We start from the raw sequence: 25,072 nt of genomic DNA on the forward strand, positions 1-25,072 counted from the left end.
GGAGACTCTGAGAGCAGCTCTGGGATGTCCTGCCTTCTCCAGAGGCCCAAAACCAAACTTACAGGACCCCCTCGAGGTCCACACCACCACCTTCTACCTGGGGACTGAAGACAGGGGCTACCACAGAGAGGCTGTCACGGCACTGGAGGAAGGATGAAGAGAGGAGGGAAAGTTTAATGTCCGGCTCCTAGGTGAAGATGTTGCTCAGGCACAGCTGCTGGAGAGACAGCAGGACCACGCTCCTCTGCCCCAGCACCACTGCCTCCGTGCCCCAGCACACTGCTCCCAGGTGCAGGGCCCCCCGCTGAGCCTGACCCGGGGAGAAGGAGAGGGCGGCTGATGGCTGTCCCCAGCCTACCTTCTGCGTCTTCACCGTTAGTCTCAAATGTCACAGTCTGATTATTGAGCTGCACGTGGATTTTGTCATTGGGCTCAAGGAGCCATTGAACCTGGAAGGGAATTGGAGGAGGCCTAAGCCTGACCTTCAGGTGAGCCCAGAGGCCAAGAAATGAGGCTGCACAGACCTTAGAGCCCGAGCTAAGGGGATGAAGGATGAAGGTGATGGAGAGGGTGATGATGAGGCTGTGCTAGCTAATGTGTATGGGTGCTTAGCATGGTGCTTAGCATGGGCCAGGCTCTGAGCTAGGCACATTTCTTAGATTATCTCATTTAAATGTCACAACAGCCCTGTGAGGTAGGAAATATTATTACCCTCATTTTACTCTAAGAAAACTGAGGCACTGGCAGGTAAGTTGTTTCTTCAGTCACATGGCTGGTGCAGCCAGGATCCCAATCCTGCTGTCTCTAGGGTTGACTCTCGAACCACTACACTGGCAGGATACCTCCTCCCTCCCTCCTGCCCCCTTCCCTTCTTCCTTCTCTTTCTCCTCCTGGGCCTGGATTCCCAGCTGAAGGTCTCTGAGCCGCAGGCTCTCTGTGAAGGGAGCAGGCATGGCTTAGTGCCTCCTCCTCACTCACCGTGATGGGGCCCAGGCTGCTGGAGTTGTATTGAGCAGCAAAGGCAATGAAGTTGGTGGCCCGAGCTGAGCCAGTCTGGGCAGTGCGCCCCTGCAGCAGGAAGGAGGATTTTCCATCCTGGGCCTGGACCAGCAGGAAGTCCCCCAGCCCATTGAAGGTGTAATTGGCACCATCCAAAGTGGTGATGTGGGGGTCCCCGAACATCCAGGCTGGAAAGAAGGAGAGGCCACATTGGCCCAGCAGACCAGGGAAGGGTGTGAGATTCCTCACTACCCCCAGGCAGGGCATTTGCCTGGGTAGACTCAAGCTTGAGGAGGTTTCATGGAGTATAGAACCCTCTCAGAAGCCCTCTTACGCTTTTGTGCCCCTACCCCATCCACGTCTGCTCATTATCTCCCCACCCTCCATTCCCATCCCTTCCCCAATGCCATGTACAAAGCCCTTCCATTTGCCATTGGCCGTAGTACACTGGAACCATTTTCATCTTCCCTTCTGGCCACAGCCCTGTCTCAGGAGGCTAGTGCCGCCCTGGTCCAGGCCCCAAGAGTCTATCTCTCCCCACGTCCTCTGCCTCAGCCCTGCCTGGGGATGGGCCCCAGCAGCCTCACCGGGCCTCGGGGGCTGGTACCCAGCACAGCCGATGCGGGGCCGCCTCTGCTGGTACAGGGTGCAGAAGGAGGGCCTGTCGTTCCAGCGGCAGCACCAGTTCTGCAGCTCCAGTTCTTGGTCTGTGAAGAAGAGCAGCGTGTTGGGGGGAGATGGAGGACCAGCAGAACCAGCTGAAAGGTTTGGTAGGGCAGGATGATACGGGCGGCAAGGGCATGGATTGGGAGTCAGGCACATCTCAGCTCAGATCCCGCCCTGCTCAATGACAGGCCATTGACCAGTTACTGGACCCCTAGCAGGCTTGTTGGAGCCATGTGCAGCAAGGCCCCCAGGTGGGCCGGGCACGTGGTCAGAGCTAAGGAACCTCCTTTTGTGAAGGGTGGGTGCTGAGTCCCACTGCTCTCAAGGTGCTGGGAGTGGGAGGGCATGGCTGATGGTCTGGGTACTATGGGGGCTGCTGTGATTACAGAGAAGGAGGGGGGAGGTCTCACAGTACCCTGGCCCCCCAACTCTGTGCTCTCTCGCTCTTTTGGAGGGTGTCTGAGGGAGATGACTCCATGTCTTCCCCCAGACAGCCTGCTAATCTGGGTCCAGAGGGACGGGGTCAGACAAGGCCCCCTCCCCTTCCCTAGAAAGATGCTCCCACGGTGGCCTGGGGCTTCGGGGCCAAGTGAAGATGGGGCAAGAGGCACTCAATCATAAATCCCCAGGATGCCAGCTGGAAGGGATGTCAGAAGCTTCCTAATGTTACAAGATCAGGAAATTGAGGGCCAGAGAGGGGAAGGAGCTGGGAGGGAATGCGGACAAGAGGCTTCATTCTGCAGGTCCCTCTGCTTGACATGGAGCCCACGCTGGTCTCTGACAGGGGAGAGCAGAGAGCTCCAGAGAAGGTGGGGGTGAGATCTTTGTGGACACACTTACCAAACTGCCAAGGATTTTGCACTCTCCAGCCTTCCAGAAGCTCTCCCCAGGGCCCATAGCTGCAGCACACGCCCCCACGCCAGGAGGAGAAACTGCACAGCCACCTGCCACGGAGGCCCCAGCCTGCAATAAGTCCAGACATACTCAGGCCCAGGATGCTTGGGGTGAGGGCAGGAACGAGGTGGGGGTGTTTCTGGGGAGAGGTTGAGGGTGTTCCGGAAGGGACAGGTCAAGTGTGACCAGAAGGATGGTGGGTGGCTTCTGGGGGACAGTGAAGATGCCCCGAGAGACAGGAAGGAGGTGTTACCTATGCTGGTGGGCTGGAATCGTAAGTCCTGTAGTCCCTGCCACCAGGAGCAAGGACAGGAGAGCTGGTTCCAGCTCCACTGGGGCCACTGAGGCTGACTCTTCAACAACTGCAGGCACTTGAGACGGGGGTTGGGCCTTTCTTCCTTGTGTAGCCTATAGACCTGCAGCCCCCTGAGACCTGGGGAAGAAAGGAAGAAGGGTTATCCCAGGGCCTGGGGCCACAGGCTCTGCTTTAGCTTTAGGGATAACCAAAACTCATAAATGCACCCTCTGGATGCCACTTCCCCCTCTGCACAGCTCTTTCAGGGACGGGACTCAGTTCAGATTGGCAGTGATTTCTCCCCAAAGGCCGCTTTGATGTGTCCTCCAAAAGCCCTCAAAGTGTGGATCTTAGGCTGAAACCCCAGGACAAGTGCTGGGCAGGGAGGCCTCACCTGCACCCAACATAGAGCCAAACGCTGGCCCTGATTTTCAGTTCACCCCATCCTCCACACCGCCCATCTGTCACTCTAAGCTCCAGCACCTTCCAATCTCCCCAAAACAGTTCCTCCTCATGCACCGCATATCTCAGTGAGTGATGCCACCAGCCACCTGCTCAGACTCTTGGCTTTCCTCCTTGACCCTTCCCCTCCCCCAGCACAGACATGTCAGTAGTCAAAGCAGCCAGGACAGAGGCCGATGCCCAGAGGGCAGCTGGGGAGTCACAGAGAAGCTGGCATGCAAAGCAGGGGCTTGCTCCAACACCATGAGGCCAAGGAAGCTTCCTCTGTGCCCAGACGCCATCCTTGGAAGGGAGAAGCAACTGGGAGAAGAAACTGTGATGGGGGGTTGAACGTTAAATAGACATTTAATTAATTGTAAGTTACATACTGCCCACCCCAGCTGCCATGAGTGAGAAGGGGCACTCCAGAGTCCAATAAGATGCAATAGGACATAATGTATTAGATTTTGACCCTGTTCCCTCACAAAGAAAGAAACTATCAAGATAACTACAATTTGTTAAGGTCTTGAAAAGAATAATCATTGTTTATGACTATCTGTTCATGTATCTTCTCCACAATGGCCTGGTGTTAGGGGAAACACATCAGACATCCTCCCTTAACACACACACGCGTGGGCACATACACAGTCACACACACACTGTCATACTGCACACCCTAGGTCACAAGCAGATGCATCTTGACAGAAGGGCACCTAATCTGACAGGGCACCTCTCTCCACAAGATGGCACCTGTGATTTGACTTAGCTTCTGTTCCCCAAAGATCTTGCCACAGAACAAATAGAACTGGATTTATGCTTCACCATTTACACAGCTGATTTCTAATGCTAAAGTGTCCTTTATTCTATCACATTTTGGAAACTATAATTTCTTTCCCTTTGGGGCCTCCAGACAGTCCATAGAGTCATGAAGGAGGCCCATGGGGCCTAAGGACTGGTCTTTGTACCAGAGTGAGAGCTCTTTGAGAGCAACCATGGTTGCAACCATGGTCTTTTCCCTTTTTTTTCATATTCCTGGCTCTTAGCACAGTGGCCAGCACACAGCAGGTGCTCAATAAGTAATGACTGAATGGATGTCAGACCTCCGGAACTCCTCTTGGTAGAGTCCTGTGAGGGATCTCGTCTGGGTTCTCCATCCAGCTCTGGGACAGGACACTTGGAGTATTGTCCTAACTGCCGATTCATATCCCCACCTCCTGCCATACCCCTGGCCTCACTTCCAGGATCAGGCGCCCTACTGAGAGACCTCCTGGGTTTCACTTATCCCAGGGAGGAGACGTAGCTCCAACTGAGACTGTATTACATGAGGGCGCAGAAGGTACCAGATGCTCCTGGGCAATGCCAAGTCCCAATGACACCTGTGGGAGGTCAGATTGTGCTGGAGACACCCTTCGGGATGGTGGAGATGCTAGGGAGCTGCCCCTCCAGGATTGTCATGGCACACGGAGTGGAGGACAGAAGAGGACTTGAGTCCAGCTCAGGTGTGATAAGGTGGCGCTTTTACCTAAGTTGGAGTTCAGGAATAGGTCCGGACGATACTTCTCCCACACTGGCTGGAATCTCAGTGGGCTGTTTTTGAAATACCCATCTCCACTGCAGGCAAAGGAAAGAATCGTAGGCCTCTGTCACACACAAGGTCTTTCCTCTCAATCAACAAGTTCATTCATTCAACCAGTCAGTCAGCCACTCACTCACTCAGTCCAGCTAGTCATTAGTTATCAGTTGGTCAGTCAATTATTCAATTGGTTGGTCAGTCAGCTAGAATCACCGACTCCCAGCACTAAACAGGAGAGGGGAAGAGATGGATGGGGTGTGGGTGGGGGTGGGGAGGCTCTAATTTATTCCACATCTGTTCAATAACTGCAAGAAACTGGTCATGAGTCAGGAGTGTGAAAACAACAGAGTTCAGGCCTCCTTCCTGTTAGTTTCCCTTCAACTAGGGTTCGGAGAGGGCCTCTGGAGGGGACAGCTTGCTGTGAGAGTTAAGAGCTGGTCTCTAAAGTAAGGCAGTCATGGATTCAACTCCTGATTCCAGCACCTGTAGCTTGGTGACCATGAGCAAGTTGCTTAACCTCTTTGATTCTTCGTTTCCACATCTGTGTAAAAGGGATTAAGGTAGCACCTACCTCAAAATATCATGACAATTAAATGCAGTAACATTTGTAAATCCCTCAGAACTGGGTGAGGGCCCCATTCAGTGGGTGCACCACCCCCCTCAGTGGTGGGGCTCAAAGTGCTGCTCCAGGAAGGAGGCAATGCCTCAGAGCAGGGACTCCTGATCTTTTCTCCTCTCTGACACAGGAGAGATGACTCACACAGGCGTGACACATTCCCTGGGCACACTCAGGATGGTGTGGGGTGAAATTCCTAGCTAGTTGGATGATTCCACTCCTTTCTCTTCAGCAGCACATTGAAAAACAAGTGAAAGCAATGTAATTATAGTGGCAATCCTGAACACTCTAAGAGAAAACCATTTACGGCAATTACCAGTAACAAATTACCTGTGACTGTCACAACCGATTGCACGCTCCAGCAACTGGAAATACCATGGTTGAGAACTGTTGTGTCAGAGATGGAGCCTCTTCCACACACAGGAACCCATGTCTCCATCCACAGCCCCATCCCTCCACTCTCCGTCTTTACCACTGATCCCACACAAGCTGTTGGTGCCCCTGGGTGAGGGGTTAATTCTCAGCCCATCAAAAGTCGGGAATGCAGATTTCAGCCTCATGTATCTGGGTTCAAATTCCTGCTTTCTCACTTCTCAGCTCTGTGACTTTGGGCAATTACTTACCTATTTGTACCTCAGTTTCCTTATTTGTAGAATGCATAATAAATAGTATCTTCTTCATGAGGTTGTGGTGATAATCAAATGGAATAATGCATATTAAGTACTTAGTGTAATAAATGTTGACTGTTATTATTATGATATTTGAGAAGTCAAGAGAGGTCAGCTCATGTCACTGGAAATCAGAGAAGTCAAAGCTCTGGGAATTATACAAAGCATGAGGACTGGGATAGAAAAGAGAATGGCAGGGTGAATAGAGAATTTTTCATCTGAAACAGCGAGAAGTGGGAACTGCAGTCAGTGAGAGTCAGAAGCATCAGCAAGGAGGACTCACGCCTTGTCTTGGTGGAAGGGAGTGTGTGCTGCAAAACCACTGCTCTGCCCCGTTTCCTGTTATCTGCTGAGTGCTGACAGCCGCTCCTTGTCCTACCTGGAGAAGCCCATGAGGACCGAGTTGCTTGGGCGCTGGGTCACATCCCACTGCATACCACCGCTTTGGTAGAGAAACAGGGCATAGGACCTGCTCCCGTCTGTGGAAAGGATGGCCTGGTAGGTGTTGGTCTAGGGGTTGGTTGGAGACAAACATAGGGATGCCTGTGAGAGATCTGGGGTCTCCTCCCTGATGTCCCACCACCCCCCTCCCACCCCTGCCTTGACACACACATCACTTTTTCTGGCCTACCCAGAGCAAAGGCATGGGCTTAAACTGCCGGCATGTTTGGGACCGTGTTGGGCAGCTTTCACCCTGGGTGTCAAAGCACGTACCGTGGTGGGTTTGCCTTCTTTGTGACTTCTTTCCAGGGAGGGGTGGTAAAGGACCCTGGGTTAGACCCCATTAGAAAAGGGCTTGCATGACGAAGCTACAGGGATCTGAGAAATTAGCCAAGACACCAGAGAGCTGGGAGAGGCCCAGTGATCTTCCTCAGGGATATTTAAGGGCGTTGTCCAAATATCCCCTCAGCCTGCATAGTGTGGAGGACACAGCAGGTGAGACTGGAGGTTCTCTGAAGGCAGATGCCAGGTGCTGTGCTTATACAAAGTAGGTAATCAATGAACTTGTTGATCAAATGAAGAAAAGAGTGACTTTAGACCAGACACAAGGAAGAACTCTGTAATTATAAGAGCTCTGAGTCCCCAGAGAGAAGACTGAAGAGAAAGGGTGGTGTGCCCATTTCCATCAGATGGCATGGCAGTTAAGAGCCAGAGTTTGGAGTCAGAAAAACCTCAGTTCCAGGCCTGGCTTTGTTATTTGTTAGCTGGGCGACCTTGAGAAAGTTGCTTAACCTCTCTAACCATCATCTTCCTTATCTCTAAAAGGTGGATAATAATATCAAGCTGAGCCACACAAAATCGCCAATAGCCAACCATTTTTGACTTACAAAAATTCCGTTTCCTATGTTTTAACCTCCTTATAGCCAGTGCTCTGGGCTGCTGTGAGATCGTGTAAGTGAAGGGTTGAGGCAGGCCTGGCACATGGTGAGTGCTCAGCAAACAGGGTGGGGGGTTGGGGGTGGGAGAGTAGGGAGAAGGCGGGGGGTTGGGAGTGGGAGGAAAGTGGGGTGGAGATGGTGGTGGGGGGCTATCATCAGCAATCTTTCCTTGAGTCAGAGAGGATTTTAGTAGAGTGGCCCATGCCTAGGATTCCAGAATGTCTGACTTCCAGATGGTTCACAGGGAGGTGTCCATTGGTCCACTCACCCCCAGGGTCCACTGGGCGGGATAGGCACGGGCATTGACCCATGTGACCTTTAGGGTCCACCTGGCTTTGTAGTTCCAGGTGTTTGTGAACTTTTTGATCCAAGACTCCACCTGATGCACTAGATTGTATTCATCATAGAGCGTCTCATATTCCTAGGAAAGAAGGCAGATAAGGGTGAGGAAATGAGAGTCCCAGCTCAACGCTCACAAAGGATCTTCCCTTTCTTCACGGTGATCCGGCTTACTTTAGTCTCACCCATGTCTCCCATCCTTTCCTTTCTCAGGCCCCCATTTTCACAGTTAGCTCCTCTGACCTTAACATCAATTCACATTCAGGCTGCAGGGAAGCCTGGGATGTGTGGAGTGGAGGGTCGAGGCCCGGAAAACTGAATCTTCTGGACTTGCACTCATGCATCTCTTAGCACAAGAGATGGCTTGGACTGCGTAACCCCCTGTGCCCCATTCGTGCTCCCCGTGTCGGGCCGGAGACTCCTTGAGGACAGGCACGTGTTTCTCCATCTTTGGACCCTCCACAGTGGCTTGCCCATGGCAGGGGCACAATCCACATTCGCCTGCGGTAGCTTTCATTACATGCTCCCACTGATTGGAATCATTAACCCCATCCAGGAGCACACGCAGAGGACTTGCTTGACTCAGGCTTGTTAGGATAGACCCCTTGCAACCTTATTCTAAAATCAAATGCTGGATTGCCAACCCTCATCTCTGTTGCCTGTAGGCCTTCTCATGGTTGTGTTGGGGTATTCCTGAGTCCGTGTAATAGTCCTATTCCTCTAATGGTCTGCTGCCTCCCCGTGCTCATATTTAAGCATCAGTCCCTGCTCACATTGAGCCTGGGATCTGACAGCAGTAACACTTGAACTGGCCTCCACACAGCCCTCTGTCTCTCCTTGCTGGCTGCTGGGAGATCCTGAATGCCAGGCTTTGAAAGGCTCACCTGATAAAATATGGTTCCCTGGCGGATGGAGAAATCAGCATCATCCCAGAATGGAGCCACCAGGGCCACAGGGTCCTGGCCTGTGAAGCCTCCAAGGGGAGGGTTGGGATAGGAGAAAATCTGGTACTCTGACTCTGGGAAAACGATCTGGCCATTATCTGTGAACTGAGCACAAAGGTTCTTCCGGTGAGCATTCAGGGAGGGAATGTCCCAGCCTTGGGCCAGCTCCTCAGAAATGTGACCCTCCAGGGCCTCTCCAAGTAGAACTTTAGAGATGTCAACAACCTCTGGAAGGTCATCTCATCCATCTCCCTGCCTGCTGGCAAAGCCCCCTTTACATAGTTCTCATATAAATACTCTTTACCCTTAGACATTCCCCACCTCCTAAATCCTTCGTAAGCTGGTAGGTTTTCTCTTGCTTCAGCGGCAGATTCTGTCTATAGACCAGCCCGTCACAGAGCAGACACCTCTGGGTAAATCTCCTCAGCCCCATCCTGAAGCTTGTGCCACATCCGATGGAGCTAAAACGATTGATACCCTCACCCCATTGCTGTGTTGTGCTCTCATAGTGTGTCCTGACTTGGCGCACCTCACTGAGAGCCACAAGGGCCATGACTGCTGTTCGAACTCTCCTCCAGGGGACATGGGCTACTTGGACCAGGGAACCAGGAAATAATTACGGACAATGTAAATGGCATCAAACAGTCAAATTTCCCAAGTAGAGCCTCCTACTCATAAAAAGGCCCCATGAAAACAGTGGAGAGCTTCCTGGGCCCCAGAACCTCTCTACTGAGGTAAAGATACTTTTGTCCACGTGGGTAGGGGGGCCTTGCCTAGCTCCCTGTCTCCCTTGGCTGGCACCCTGATATTAAAGGCTGTGAATGCAAACCGAGCCAGCAGCAGGGACACAGCAGTTTCCTAAAAAGCGTTGCCTCCATTCTCCCTTCCTCTTGGTCACAGTCATGGTCAGGGTCACAAGGCCACCTCCGAGCCCTGGAGAGAGAAGCAGGGCCCCGGGGAACACAGGTCATGTGTCCTGCCCTTTAGGCTGCAGCGGAGACTCACATAGAGGAAATTCCGGAGAGAGGAGCCGAGAGGGAAGCCAATCTGGGGCTTGAAGAGCGGCGAAGCGAAGTCCAAAATCCTCCTGACAAACTGCTGGTCTCCAACACTTGACCCGTAGGGGAAGAGGGAAACGCCTGGGCCAGTACAAAGAAGAACAGGAAGTTCTCAGGTGCCCTGACTTCACTAGGGCTGACAGGGACCCCCAGAGAGCCTCCCCAGGATGCTCCTCCACCCTGTCCACTGTTCCCCTAGCTGGGAGCCATCAGGACTCTTCTCTCCCCTCTCCACTTGCATTTAACCCAACTCCTCATTTTACCCCTTAAACTGGTACTCTCATCCTTCCCCAGTTTGGAGAAAAACAGGTCCTGCTATCAGAATACCAACAAATTATTCTGTATCTGTTAGGGTACTCATAATTCTTTCAAAAATTAAAAGACAGACTCCTCCAATGCAGTGAAGATGAGTAATTGAAAGACCGTTTCATAGAATCAGACTTGTTTCCTAAGATGGTATTTCTCTAGATAAACTTGAAGAACCCTAGAATTTTTCCTAGGACCCCCTAGAGGTTCCTGGGCTCTAGTTTGAGAAACCTGGTCCTAAACGTTTCTCAAATGGCTCTCCTCCTTGCCGAACTGGCAGCTCTCACCTGGTCTTGTTGGAATACCACAGCAGTCTCTACACTGCTCTCCTGGCCTCCTGCAAATCCATCCTCCATCCCAGCCACCACAGCATCGTTCATAAATGCAAATCCAGCCATGTCCTCCCTGGTTCCCGCTGTCTACAGGATTCTCTCACATGACAACAGCCTCACTTCTCAACACTCTTCACCTTACTTCCAGCAACACTGAATGATTTGAGGATCTCCTCCCCATACAACACTGGAACCACTTTTCACGTCCATACCTTTATTCCAGCCGTTCAGGCCCACCTGCCTGCTTGCTTCCTCTCCCCCAGCTCCTTTCCAGGAAGCATCCTTTTCACCTTGAACCCACCACCACATCCCCTAGGGGTCTTCCAATGTGTGCACCTAATACCTTGGGCTTATTCCTCTAATTGCACCTACTGAGGCAGCAGATCTCTCTCTTGCTGAATAGCACCTTGATAATTTCTCTATCTTTAGCTCCTAGCCCAGTGCCATGCACAAAGCCAGCCCTCAGCACCCAACTCTGATGGTGTCACATTGTCCCCTGTAAGTCCTGTCTAACCAGAGACAGAAGAGTCTGTGAGCAAGCAGGCTGAGACTGAGCATTCAGTTATATCACCCCTATAAAGGGGATACGAGAGCAGCTGGACTTCCCAAGGCCCAGATGGGGCAGTGGAGATAGGTACAGAACTGGTTCCCCCAACTACCCACAAGAGTCCTCATTGGTAGATCCAATTCAGCTGCCACAACTAAGCTCCACATCTAGCTCAATCCTCTCCATCCCAGGGTGGAGAGGCCCTAGCTCTATGGCATCACTTACCTTTCTCGGGCTTGGGAGGGACCGGGGCAGCTGTTGAGGCACCTGTGGATGTGCCGGGAGTGGAGGTTGTAAGGGTCTGGGAAGTTGTTGAGGGTAGTGATGTTACTGTGCTTTTCTTGCTGTCTGTCCTTAGTGAGGTTGTGGTTGTTCCTGGGCGTGCCAGAAGAGAAGACTAGAGTGGGTCTTACAGTCAGAGAATAGCAGAGCCAAAGAGAGACACAGACTTTAGGAGCTGAAAGACAGCTAGAAACCCTCTTGTCTGGCTTCTGGTCACACCCAAACCATTCTCTGAAGATAAGTGGTTGTCTGCTAGGACAGAGGGGATGGTAAGCCTGTCACCCACACACCTCCACTCACTATATCCTCTCATGGATCTGACCTCAACCCTAGCGTGATATTGCTAACTCACCATCTTTTCTCAAGCACTCCTCCAGGCTGAATTGAGCCAATGTGGCCACTGTAAGAGACCAAGAGGCTGGAGTCCCCACCTACCTGATGTCTCAATCTTCACAGTAGAGCTTGAGGATGATGTGGATGGTGGGAAAGTGCTGGCAACAGACCAAAGAGTGGTATGACCTGTGAATAGAGTGGTGGAGCTCTGGGTGACTGCAGGGCCAGGGGTTGATTGAGAAAATGAAGAATTACTGGTTGAAGTATAGAAACTTGATATGGTCTGAGCTGTGCTCACATTACCAGAGGAAGTAGAGTCAGAGAAAGCATAGTCTGTGGATGGCTGTAGAGTAGGCAATGGACTCTTAGAATACTTAGATGCTGAAGAAGTATCAGGAGTGGTCTTGATCATAGGGTAGGTTGTAGGTGGAAATGATAAAGTTGATGTGGATACTACACTCCTATGATTACTCATAGAACTCATATACGTTGGCCTTGTAGTAGAGTTGGTTACTGTTTGAACAATTGTGGGATGCTCACGGGTGTGTGTGCCTGACTTGCCAGCAGAGGAATTTGGGACTTGCGTGGTATTTTTCAAGGAGTCATTGTCAAAACCTACAGGGGAAATGGTCACTGCAGTCATGTTTTCATGGATGACTGAGCTTGAGGTTGTTGTCAGAACTTCTCCACTTGTGGACAAAATTGTGGAAGGAGAACGAGAGGCTACCTCACTCGGGGTGGCAGAACTGACTGTAGTTGGCCCTTTAGTTGCCCCAGATGACAAGGTTGGCATTGCTGTTTGGGTCCTGTGACTGTCACTGACTGGGTTTGAGATAAATGTTGTGCTGGTGTTTGAAGGTGACAGAGTGTGGGCCACAGTTTGTGGAGATGTGTGCACATTTGGTGTGGATGAAAGAGGTGGAGATGTGACTGTTGAGAAGGTGTCCGTCAAGGGGGAGAGAGAACCAGATCCTCTGGCGGTTCCCGTACTTTGAGTCTGAGCCATCTGGGAAATGGCTGATGTTTCCTGAGGAGAAGTGCTGGGAGAAGCTGGAGTTGACTGTCTTGTTGGTCTCCCTGTTGTTGAGACCTCAGAGATAATGATTGAAGTGGTGGTACTGGGAGCAATAGCAGACACCATTCCCCTGGTTCCTGGAGTAGTGTCATAACTGGTTGCAATGGACAACAATTCAGTTGTTAACCAAGTTGTGTGGCTTTCCCTGGAAGGAGTTGGTGAGAAACTCTTGATCTTATCAGAGGTGGACATTTCGGGGGAAGCACTTCCTGGAATTGTTTGGCTTCTTGGTGTGGATGAAGAATCTGTAGCTGTGCCCACCAAGGTGGTGTCTGCCACCAAGGTGGTGTCCATCACCAAGGAGGCTGGTGTGCTGGTGTGCGATTCTACAGTGGTCACTGTGCCTTGAGTCTTGTGGGTTTGGGAAATGGCTGATGTGGCGTCAGGTGAGGTGCTGGTAGCAGGTGACATTGATTGTCCTCCTGGGCCTCCTGATGTTGAGACTACAGAGGTGGCCTGAGGAATGGCGCTTGTTATGGAAAATGATGTGCCTCCTGAGGTTCCCAGGGTGGTGTCAGGTCTGGATGGTGATGTCCACAGTTCTGTAGTAGTGGTAGTAGCCTGAGTTGTGCTGCTGTCCCTGGAGGGTGCTTGGGTGAAGACTGTCACTTCGTCTGTGGTGGATGTATCCTGAGGAATGCTTTCTGAGGGTGAATGTCCACTTGGTTTGAATGAAGAAGTTGCAGATGCAGCTGTCTTGATTGTGTCAGTGATGGGGAAGACTAAACTTCTGGTTTGGAAATCTTGTGTGGTCTGTGTGTCTTGAGTGTGACCTATCTGGGAAACAGCTGATGATTCTTGAGGAGGGGTTCTAATAGAGACTGGTGTTGACTGTCTTGTTGGGCTTGCTGTTATAGTTCCTTGAGACGTGTGTCCACTTAGTACAGATGAAGGAGATGCAAGTGTGACTGTTTGGATGCTTTGGGTCACATTGGAGCTTGTACCACTGACATAAGTCTCTCCAGTGGTCCCTGTGCTTTGTGTCCAGTGAGTCTGGGAAACAACCACTGTTTCCTGTGGAGATGTGCTCAGATACGGGTGTGTGGTTGGCTCTCCCTGTTTACCTGTTGCTGGGACCTTAGAGGTAACCGAAGAAATAGTACTAGCTGTAGAAGTGGATGTGCTTTCTGTGACCAGCACAGTGGTAGCTATTGTTGGTGCTGACAACAGTCCTTTTTGTGACCGAGTTGTGTTGCTATCACTGAAGGATGAAGAAATGAATGTTGTTGTTTCACCTGGAGTGATTGCCTGATAAGAAACACCTGTAGACATTGAGCTGCTAGTATGATGTTGTCCTGGGGTCTCTGTACCTTCATTCTGGTAGGTGTGGAAAACTGTAGATGTTTTTGGAGTTGAATAACTGGTAGACAGTGGTGCTGATTGTACTTCTGACTCCAATGTTGTAGAAACTTTAGAACTGAAAAGAGGAAATCTTCTAGTTGCAGACAGGGATGGATTTCCTCTGATTCCAAGAGTGGTGTCAGCTGAGATTGGTGAGATCAACATTTCTGATGTTGTCAGAGATGTGTGGCTGACATGGGAAGGGGATAAAGTGGTGGTTTCAACTGAAGGGGATGTCTCCTGAGAAATGATCGCAGACACAGTATGTCCACTTGGAAAGGATGCAGGAGTTGATACAATCGCTACTGTGATTTTGCTGGATTCAGATGCCCTGGTGCTCTCAAATCTTGGAGTCTGGTGATTCTCAGAAGATGTTGATGATCGCAGGTGAGAGGTAATGAAAGAGGGCAATGCTGATTTTTTCTCTCCAGCAGATGTTGTTGAGACAGCTGACGTGACCGGAGTCAAACTTGTTGTTGCAGAAACTGCTGTGTACTCTGAGTTTCCTAACGTGGCATCTGGTGAGGTTCGGGCTGGCAACATTATCGAAGTTGTCTGAGGTGTGGAGCTGACACTAGAAGCGGATGAAGTGCTTGTTTCACCTGAAGGAGAGGTCTCCTGAGCACCTCCTTCTGTAGGACTGTGTCTACTTGGAGAGGATGAGGGAGCTGATGTGCTCAGAGCTGTGAGGGTGCTGGTTTGAGACTCTCTGGTGGTCTCCATGCTCTGAGTCTGGTGTTTCTGAGAGGATGCCAATGCTCCCAGAGGAGAGGTAGTGGAAGAGGGCGCTGTTGACTGTCTCTCTACAGCAGATGTTGCTGGGACTGCTGAGATGACATGAGACAAACTTGTTGTTGCAGAAGCTGCTGAGTATTCTGTGTTTCCTACCGTGGCGAGTGGTGAGGTTGGGACTGGCAACATTTGTGAAGTCGTCTGAGGTGTGTGTCGGACACTGGAAGGAGACAAAGTGCTTGTTTCACCTGAAGGAGTGGTCTTGTGAGCACCTCCTTCTGTAGTAGTGTGCCTACTTGGAGAGGATGAGGGATGTGATGTGCTCAGCGGTGTGATGGTGCTGGTTTGAGATTCTCTGGTGGTCTCCACGCTCTGAGTCTGGTGTCTCTGAGAAGATGCCAATGTTTCCAGAGGAAAGTTAGTGGAAGAGGGGACTGTTGACTGTCTCTCTGCAGCAGACTTTGTTGAGACCGCTGAGGTGACATGAGGCAAACTTGTTGTTGCAGAAGCTGCTGTGTAGTGTGTGTTTCCTACCATGGCATCTGGTGAGGTTGGGGCTGGCAAAATTTTTGAAGTCGTCTGAGGTGTGTGTCTGACACTGGAAGGGGATGAAGTGTTTGTTTCACCTGAAGGAGAGATCTCCTGAGCACGTCCTTCTGTAGGAGGGTGTCCACTTGGAGAGGATGAGAGCCCTGATGTGCTCAGTTGTGTGATAGTGCGGGTTTGAGATTCTCTGGTGGTCTCCATGCTCTGAGTCTGGTGTTTCTGAGAAGATACCGATGCTCCCAGAGGAGAGGTAGTGGAAGAGGGTGCTGTTGACTGTTCCTCTATAGCAGATGTTGCTGAGACTGCTGAGGTGACCCGAGCCAAACTTGTTGTTGCAGAAGCTGCTGTGTACTCTCTGTTTCCTACCATGGCATCTGGTGAGGTTGAGGCTGGCAGCATTTGTGAAGTTGTCTCAGGTGTGTGGCTGACAATGGATGTGTATGAAGTGCTTGTTTTACCTGAAGGAGGGGTCTCCTGAGCACGTCCTTCTGTAGGAGTGTGTGCACTTGGAGAGGATGAGGGAGCTGATGTGCTCGGTCGTGTGATGGTGCTGGTTTGAGATTCTCTGGTGGTCTCCATGCTCTGAGTCTGATGTCTCAGAGAAGATGCCGATGTTTCCAGAGGAATGTTAGTGGAAGAGGCGACTGTTGACTGTCTCTCTACAGCAGATGTTGTTGGGACTGCTGAGGTGACCCAAGTTAAACTTGTTGTAGCAGAAGCTGCTGTGTACTCTGTGTTTCCTACCGTGGCGTCTGGTGAGGTTGGGGCTGGCAACATTTGTGAAGTTGTCTGAGATGTGTGTCTGACACTGGAAGGGGATGAAGTGCTTGTTTTACCTGAAGGAGAGGTCTCCTGAGCACATCCTTCAGTAGGAGTATGTCCACTTGGAGAGGATGAGGGAGCTGATGTGCTCAGTGGGGTGATGGTGCTGGTTTGAGATTCTCTGGTGGTCTCCATGCTCTGAGTCTGGTGTCTCTGAGAAGATACCGATGCGCCCAGAGCAGAGGTAGTGGAAGAGGGTGCTGTTGACTGTTCCTCTATAGCAGATGTTGCTGAGACTGCTGAGGTGACCCGAGCCAAACTTGTTGTTGCAGAAGCTGCTGTGTACTCTGTGTTTCCTAATATGGCATCTGGTGAGGTTGAGGCTGGCAACATTTGTGAAGTTGTCTGAGGTGTGTGTCTGACAATGGATGGGGATGAAGTGCTTGTTTCACCAGAAGGAGAGGTCTCCTGAGCACGTCCTTCTGTAGGAGTGTGTCCACTTGGAGAGGATGAGGGAGCTGATGTGCTCAGTGGCGTGATGGTGCTGGTTTGAGATTCACTGGTGGTCTCCATGCTCTGAGTCTGGTGTTTCTGAGAAGATGCCGATGTTTCCAGAGGAAAATTAGTGGAAGAGGGCGCTGTGGACTGTCTCTCTACAGCAGACGTTGTTGCGACTGATGAGGTGACATGAGAAAAACTTGTTGTTGCAGAAGCTGCTGTGTATTCTGTGTTTCCTACCGTGGCGAGTAGTGAGGTTGGGACTGGCAAGATTTGTGAAGTCGGCTGAGGTGTGTGTCTGACACTGGAAGGGGACGAAGTGCTTGTTTCACCTGAAGGAGTGGTGTCGTGAGCATCTCTTTCTGTAGTAGTGTGCCTACTTGGTGAGGATGAGGGATGTGATGTGCTCAGTGGCATGGTGGTGCTGGTTTGAGATTCTCTGGTGGTCTCCATGCTCTGAGTCTGGTGTCTCAGAGAAGATGCCAATGTTTGCAGAGGAAAGTTAGTGGAAGGGGGTGCTGTTGACTGTTCCTCTATAGCAGATGTTGCTGAGACTGCTGAGGTGACCCGAGCCAAACTTGTTGTTGCAGAAGCTGCTGTGTACTCTCTGTTTCCTACCACGGCATTTGGTGAGGTTGAGGCTGGCAGCATTTGTGAAGTTGCCTCAGGTGTGTCGCTGACAACGGATGCGTATGAAGTGCTTGTTTTCCCTGAAGCAGAGGTCTCCTGAGCACGTCCTTCTGTAGGAGTGTGTGCACTTGGAGAGGATGAGGGAGCTGATGTGCTCGGTCGTGTGATGGTGCTGGTTTGAGATTCTCTGGTGGTCTCCATGCTCTGAGTCTGGTGTCTCAGAGAAGATGCCGATGTTTCCAGAGGAATGTTAGTGGAAGAGGCGGCTGTTGACTGTCTCTCTACAGCAGACGTTGTTGGGACTGCTGAGGTGACCCAAGTTAAACTTGTTGTAGCAGAAGCTGCTGTGTACTCTGTGTTTCCTACCGTGGCGTCTGTTGAGGTTGAGGCTGGCAACATTTGTGAAGTTGTCTGAGGTTTGTGGCTCTCAATTGGTGGGGATGAAGTGCCTGTTTTACCTGAAGGAGAGGTCTCGTGAGCACGTCCTTCAGTAGGAGTATGTCCACTTGGAGAGGATGAGGGAGCTGATGTGCTCAGTGGTGTGATGGTGCTGGTTTCAGATTCTCTGGTGGTCTCCATGCTCTGAGTCTGGTGTCTATGAGAAGATACCGATGCGCCCAGAGCAGAGGTAGTGGAAGAGGGTGCAGTTGACTGTTCCTCTATAGCAGATGTTGCTGAGACCGCTGAGGTGACCCGAGCCAAACTTGTTGTTGCAGAAGGTGGTGTGTACTCTGTGTTTCCTACCGTGTCATGTGGTGAAGGTCGGACTTGCAACATTTGTGAAGTTGTCTTAGATTTGTGGCTGACACTGGAAGGGGACGAAGTGCTTGTTTCACCTGAAGGAGTGGTCTCGTGAGCACCTCCTTCTGTAGTAGTGTGCCTACCTGGAGAGGATGAGGGAAGTGATGTCCTCAGTGGTGTGATGGTGCTGGTTTGAGATTCTCTGGTGGTCTCCATGCTCTGAGTCTGGTGTCTCTGAGAAGATGCCAATGTTTCCAGAGGGAAGTTAGTGGAAGAGGGGACTGTTGACTGTCTCTCTACAGCAGACTTTGTTGAGACCGTTGAGGTGACTTGAGGCAAACTTGTTGCTGCAGAAACTGCTGTGTACCGTGTGTTTCCTACCATGGCGTCTGGTGAGGTTGTGGCTGGCAATATTTCTGAAGATATCTGAGGTACGTGCTTGACAATGGATGTGGATGAATTGCTTGTTTTACCTGAAGGAAATGTCTCCTGAGCATGTCCTCCTGTAGGAGTGTGTCCACTTGGAGAGGATGAGGGAGCTGCTGTGCTCAGTGGGCTGATGGTGCTGGTTTGTGATTCACTGGTGGTCTCCATGCTCTGAGTCTGGTCTTTCTGAGAAGATGACGATGTTTCCAGAGGAAAGTTAGTGGAAGAGGGTGCTGTGGACTGTCTCTCTACAACAGACGTTGTTGCGACTGCTGATGTGACATGAGGCAAACCTGTAGTTGCAGAAGCTGCTGTGTATTCTGTGTTTCCTACCGTGGCGAGTGGTGAGGTTGGGACTGGCAAGATTTGTGAAGTCGTCTGAGGTGTGTGTCTGACACTGGAAGGGGACGAAGTGCTTGTTTCACCTGAAGGAGTGGTCTCGTGAGCACCTCCTTCTGTAGTAGTGTGCCTACTTGGTGAGGATGAGGGATGTGATGTGCTCAGTGGCGTGATGGTGCTGGTTTGAGATTCTCTGGTGGTCTCCATGCTCTGAGTCTGGTGTTTCTGAGAAGATGCCAATGTTTCCAGAGGAAAGTTAGTGGAAGAGGGTGCTGTTGACTGTTCCTCTATAGCAGATGTTGCTGAGACCGCTGAGGTGACCCAAGCCAAACTTGTTGTTGCAGAAGCTGCTGTGTACTCTCTGTTTCCTACCATGGCATCTGGTGAAGTAGAGCCTGGCAGCATTTGTGAAGTTGTCTCAGGTGTGTGGCTGACAACGGATGTGTATGAAGTGCTTGTTTTACCTGAAGGAGAGGTTTCCTGAGCATGTCCTTCTGTAGGAGTGTGTCCACTTGGAGTGGTTGAGGGAGTTGATGTGCTCAGTGGGGTGATGGTGCTGGTTTGAGATTCTCTAGTGGTCTCCATGCTCTGAGTCTGGTGTCTCAGAGAAGATGCCGATGTTTCCAGAGGAATGTTAGTGGAAGAGGCGGCTGTGGACTGTCTCTCTACAGCAGACGTTGTTGGGACTGCTGAGGTGACCCAAGTTAAACTTGTTGTTGCAGAAGCTGCTGTTGTCTCTGTGTTTCCTACTGTGGCGTCTGGTGAGGTTGGGACTGGCAACATTTGTGAGGTTGTCTGAGGTGTGTGTCTGACACTGGAAGGGGACGAAGTGCTTGTTTCAACTGAAGCAGTGGTCTCGTGAGCACCTCGTTCTGGAGTAGTGTGCCTACTTGGAGAGGATGAGGGAAGTGATGTGTTCAGTGGTGTGATGGCGCTGGTTTGAGATTCTCTGGTGGTCTCCATGCTCTGAGTCTGGTGTCTCTGAGAAGATGCCAATGTTTCCAGAGGGAAGTTAGTGGAAGAGGCGACTGTTGACTGTCTCTCTACAGCAGACTTTGTTGAGACTGCTGAGGTGACCCGAGGCAAACTTGTTGCTGCAGAAACTGCTGTGTGCTGTGTGTTTCCTACCATGGCGTCAGGTGAGGTTCGCGCTGGCAACATTTGTGAAGTCGTCTGAGGTGTGTGGTTGACAATGGATGTGGATGAATTGCTTGTTTTACCTGCAGGAGAGGTCTCCTGAGCATGTCCTCCTGTAGGAGTGTGTCCACTTGGAGAGAATGAGGGAGCTGATGTGCTCAGTGGGGTGATGGTGCTGGTTTGAGATTCTCTGGTGGTCTCCATGCTCTGAGTCTGGTGTCTCTGAGAAGATACCGATGCGCCCAGAGCAGAGGTAGTGGAAGAGGGTGCTGTTGACTGTTCCTCTATAGCAGATGTTGCTGAGACTGCTGAGGTGACCCGAGCCAAACTTGTTGTTGCAGAAGCTGCTGTGTACTCTGTGTTTCCTAATATGGCATCTGGTGAGGTTGAGGCTGGCAACATTTGTGAAGTTGTCTGAGGTGTGTGTCTGACAATGGATGGGGATGAAGTGCTTGTTTCACCAGAAGGAGAGGTCTCCTGAGCACGTCCTTCTGTAGGAGTGTGTCCACTTGGAGAGGATGAGGGAGCTGATGTGCTCAGTGGCGTGATGGTGCTGGTTTGAGATTCACTGGTGGTCTCCATGCTCTGAGTCTGGTGTTTCTGAGAAGATGCCGATGTTTCCAGAGGAAAATTAGTGGAAGAGGGCGCTGTGGACTGTCTCTCTACAGCAGACGTTGTTGCGACTGATGAGGTGACATGAGAAAAACTTGTTGTTGCAGAAGCTGCTGTGTATTCTGTGTTTCCTACCGTGGCGAGTAGTGAGGTTGGGACTGGCAAGATTTGTGAAGTCGGCTGAGGTGTGTGTCTGACACTGGAAGGGGACGAAGTGCTTGTTTCACCTGAAGGAGTGGTGTCGTGAGCATCTCCTTCTGTAGTAGTGTGCCTACTTGGTGAGGATGAGGGATGTGATGTGCTCAGTGGCATGGTGGTGCTGGTTTGAGATTCTCTGGTGGTCTCCATGCTCTGAGTCTGGTGTCTCAGAGAAGATGCCAATGTTTGCAGAGGAAAGTTAGTGGAAGGGGGTGCTGTTGACTGTTCCTCTATAGCAGATGTTGCTGAGACTGCTGAGGTGACCCGAGCCAAACTTGTTGTTGCAGAAGCTGCTGTGTACTCTCTGTTTCCTACCACGGCATTTGGTGAGGTTGAGGCTGGCAGCATTTGTGAAGTTGCCTCAGGTGTGTCGCTGACAACGGATGCGTATGAAGTGCTTGTTTTCCCTGAAGGAGAGGTCTCCTGAGCACGTCCTTCTGTAGGAGTGTGTGCACTTGGAGAGGATGAGGGAGCTGATGTGCTCGGTCGTGTGATGGTGCTGGTTTGAGATTCTCTGGTGGTCTCCATGCTCTGAGTCTGGTGTCTCAGAGAAGATGCCGATGTTTCCAGAGGAATGTTAGTGGAAGAGGCGGCTGTTGACTGTCTCTCTACAGCAGACGTTGTTGGGACTGCTGAGGTGACCCAAGTTAAACTTGTTGTAGCAGAAGCTGCTGTGTACTCTGTGTTTCCTACCGTGGCGTCTGTTGAGGTTGAGGCTGGCAACATTTGTGAAGTTGTCTGAGGTTTGTGGCTCTCAATTGGTGGGGATGAAGTGCCTGTTTTACCTGAAGGAGAGGTCTCGTGAGCACGTCCTTCAGTAGGAGTATGTCCACTTGGAGAGGATGAGGGAGCTGATGTGCTCAGTGGTGTGATGGTGCTGGTTTCAGATTCTCTGGTGGTCTCCATGCTCTGAGTCTGGTGTCTATGAGAAGATACCGATGCGCCCAGAGCAGAGGTAGTGGAAGAGGGTGCAGTTGACTGTTCCTCTATAGCAGATGTTGCTGAGACCGCTGAGGTGACCCGAGCCAAACTTGTTGTTGCAGAAGGTGGTGTGTACTCTGTGTTTCCTACCGTGTCATGTGGTGAAGGTCGGACTTGCAACATTTGTGAAGTTGTCTTAGATTTGTGGCTGACACTGGAAGGGGACGAAGTGCTTGTTTCATCTGAAGGAGTGGTCTCGTGAGCACCTCCTTCTGTAGTAGTGTGCCTACCTGGAGAGGATGAGGGAAGTGATGTCCTCAGTGGTGTGATGGTGCTGGTTTGAGATTCTCTGGTGGTCTCCATGCTCTGAGTCTGGTGTCTCTGAGAAGATGCCAATGTTTCCAGAGGGAAGTTAGTGGAAGAGGGGACTGTTGACTGTCTCTCTACAGCAGACTTTGTTGAGACCGTTGAGGTGACTTGAGGCAAACTTGTTGCTGCAGAAACTGCTGTGTACCGTGTGTTTCCTACCATGGCGTCTGGTGAGGTTGTGGCTGGCAATATTTCTGAAGATATCTGAGGTACGTGCTTGACAATGGATGTGGATGAATTGCTTGTTTTACCTGAAGGAAATGTCTCCTGAGCGTGTCCTCCTGTAGGAGTGTGTCCACTTGGAGAGGATGAGGGAGCTGCTGTGCTCAGTGGGCTGATGGTGCTGGTTTGTGATTCACTGGTGGTCTCCATGCTCTGAGTCTGGTCTTTCTGAGAAGATGACGATGTTTCCAGAGGAAAGTTAGTGGAAGAGGGTGCTGTGGACTGTCTCTCTACAACAGACGTTGTTGCGACTGCTGATGTGACATGAGGCAAACCTGTAGTTGCAGAAGCTGCTGTGTATTCTGTGTTTCCTACCGTGGCGAGTGGTGAGGTTGGGACTGGCAAGATTTGTGAAGTCGTCTGAGGTGTGTGTCTGACACTGGAAGGGGACGAAGTGCTTGTTTCACCTGAAGGAGTGGTCTCGTGAGCACCTCCTTCTGTAGTAGTGTGCCTACTTGGAGAGGATGAGGGATGTGATGTGCTCAGTGGCGTGATGGTGCTGGTTTGAGATTCTCTGGTGGTCTCCATGTTCTGAGTCTGGTGTTTCTGAGAAGATGCCAATGTTTCCAGAGGAAAGTTAGTGGAAGAGGGTGCTGTTGACTGTTCCTCTATAGCAGATGTTGCTGAGACCGCTGAGGTGACCCAAGCCAAACTTGTTGTTGCAGAAGCTGCTGTGTACTCTCTGTTTCCTACCATGGCATCTGGTGAAGTAGAGCCTGGCAGCATTTGTGAAGTTGTCTCAGGTGTGTGGCTGACAACGGATGTGTATGAAGTGCTTGTTTTACCTGAAGGAGAGGTTTCCTGAGCATGTCCTTCTGTAGGAGTGTGTCCACTTGGAGTGGTTGAGGGAGTTGATGTGCTCAGTGGGGTGATGGTGCTGGTTTGAGATTCTCTAGTGGTCTCCATGCTCTGAGTCTGGTGTCTCAGAGAAGATGCCGATGTTTCCAGAGGAATGTTAGTGGAAGAGTCGGCTGTTGACTGTCTCTCTACAGCAGACGCTGTTGGGACTGCTGAGGTGACCCAAGTTAAACTTGTTGTTGCAGAAGCTGCTGTTGTCTCTGTGTTTCCTACTGTGGCGTCTGGTGAGGTTGGGACTGGCAACATTTGTGAGGTTGTCTGAGGTGTGTGTCTGACACTGGAAGGGGACGAAGTGCTTGTTTCAACTGAAGCAGTGGTCTCGTGAGCACCTCGTTCTGGAGTAGTGTGCCTACTTGGAGAGGATGAGGGAAGTGATGTGTTCAGTGGTGTGATGGCGCTGGTTTGAGATTCTCTGGTGGTCTCCATGCTCTGAGTCTGGTGTCTCTGAGAAGATGCCAATGTTTCCAGAGGGAAGTTAGTGGAAGAGGCGACTGTTGACTGTCTCTCTACAGCAGACTTTGTTGAGACCGCTGAGGTGACCCGAGGCAAACTTGTTGCTGCAGAAACTGCTGTGTACTGTGTGTTTCCTACCACGGCATCTGGTGAGGTTGAGGCTGGCAGCATTTGTGAAGTTGTCTCAGGTGTGTGGCTGACAATGGATGTGTATGAAGTGCTTGTTTTCCCTGAAGGAGAGGTCTCCTGAGCACGTCCTTCTGTAGGAGTGTGTGCACTTGGAGAGGATGAGGGAGCTGATGTGCTCGGTCGTGTGATGGTGCTGGTTTGAGATTCTCTGGTGGTCTCCATGCTCTGAGTCTGGTGTTTCTTAGAAGATGCCGATGCTCCCAGAGGAAAGGTAGTGGAAGAGAGCGCTTTTGACTCTCTCTCTACAGCAGACGTTGTTGAGACTCCTGAGGTGACCCAAGTTAAACTTGTTGCTGCAGAATCTGCTGTGTACTCCGTGTTTTGTACCGTGGCATCTGTTGAGGTTGAGGCTGGCAACATTTGTGAAGTTGTCTGAGGTTTGTGGCTCTCAATTGGTGGGGATGAAGTGCCTGTTTTACCTGAAGGAGAGGTCTCGTGAGCACGTCCTTCTGTAGGAGTGTGTCCACTTGGAGAGGATGAGGGAGCTGATGTGCTCAGTGGTGTGATGGTGCTGCTTTGAGATTCTCTGGTAGTCTCCATGGTCCCAGTCTGGCTGTTGTGAGAAGATGCTAATGTTCGGCTGATACTTGAAGTGGATGTCTCCTGGGGAACGCTACTAGTCTTTGTCTTTGCACTTATTGAGGAGTTAGCAGTAGTTGTCTCTGTGGTTCTATTTGCTAAATATAAAATACAAGAAGTGATGAGACACGACTAGTTACCTCAGTGACATTGCAGGTTTAATAGCTCTAACTATTTTGCATATTTACCAGTCCATCCCTGTGTTCTAATCACTGGCTATAAGTATTTAATTATTTAATCAAGGGTAAAATTTCCTTCAGCTCATGCCGCGCCTTCATGTATAGTACTACAATGTACGTTTTTGTGCTAAGATTTTGTCTATGTTATCAATTGTTTTGGAAGTAATGTAATGGGAACACGTCAAGTGCACCTCCTACTTTCCCCACGTAATGCTTAATAGCCATGATCCATGTGCCTAAGTCTCAGTGCAATGTTTTAATTAAAATACACATACAGTTCATTCAATCAAAAAATCAAATTTTTGCATGCCCTATACATGTATTTCTCAAACACTACAAAGGTGATTCATAGCCCTCCCTGTTTTTTGTAGTCTCTTTCTGTTTCTTTAACCCAGTGCATATCTCTATCAGTTTTTCTTTTCAACTTGTCTCCTAATCTCATCCCAAAAAACATTTCAGTTTTCAATCCCAGCAATAATCTTGTGATCTTCCTTTTCTGCCTCATTTCTCTCTACTACTCCATCTGAAAAGCCCAAGGTCCTTGCTAACCAATCTGGACTTTCTTTGAAGAGCAAGGCGAGGGAAAATGTTGT

General features: G+C 50.7%; 1 protein-coding gene across 2 annotated transcripts in view; it reads right to left on the reverse strand.

Moving 5' to 3' along the window:
- The window catches only part of MUC4 (mucin 4, cell surface associated), a 79,305-nt gene that overhangs the window by 12,903 nt on the left and 41,330 nt on the right, over nt 1–25,072 (reverse strand). The window contains exons 2-12 of one of the 2 annotated variants that reach the window (XM_058555547.1): nt 11,283–11,432; nt 9,820–9,953; nt 8,755–8,919; nt 7,800–7,952; nt 6,532–6,662; nt 4,818–4,906; nt 2,813–2,992; nt 2,506–2,628; nt 1,587–1,706; nt 979–1,187; nt 359–449 (exon numbers count right to left, since the gene is read on the reverse strand). In XM_058555547.1, the coding sequence (XP_058411530.1) occupies nt 359–449; nt 979–1,187; nt 1,587–1,706; nt 2,506–2,628; nt 2,813–2,992; nt 4,818–4,906; nt 6,532–6,662; nt 7,800–7,952; nt 8,755–8,919; nt 9,820–9,953; nt 11,283–11,432 (1,545 nt within the window). The remainder of the gene's footprint in view (nt 1–358; nt 450–978; nt 1,188–1,586; nt 1,707–2,505; nt 2,629–2,812; nt 2,993–4,817; nt 4,907–6,531; nt 6,663–7,799; nt 7,953–8,754; nt 8,920–9,819; nt 9,954–11,282; nt 11,433–25,072) is intronic. The other variant, XM_058555548.1, reaches the window with a different exon arrangement.

Source organism: Diceros bicornis, chromosome 15 (genome assembly GCF_020826845.1).
Source record: "Diceros bicornis minor isolate mBicDic1 chromosome 15, mDicBic1.mat.cur, whole genome shotgun sequence".
In the NCBI taxonomy this organism is placed as follows: domain Eukaryota; kingdom Metazoa; phylum Chordata; class Mammalia; order Perissodactyla; family Rhinocerotidae; genus Diceros; species Diceros bicornis.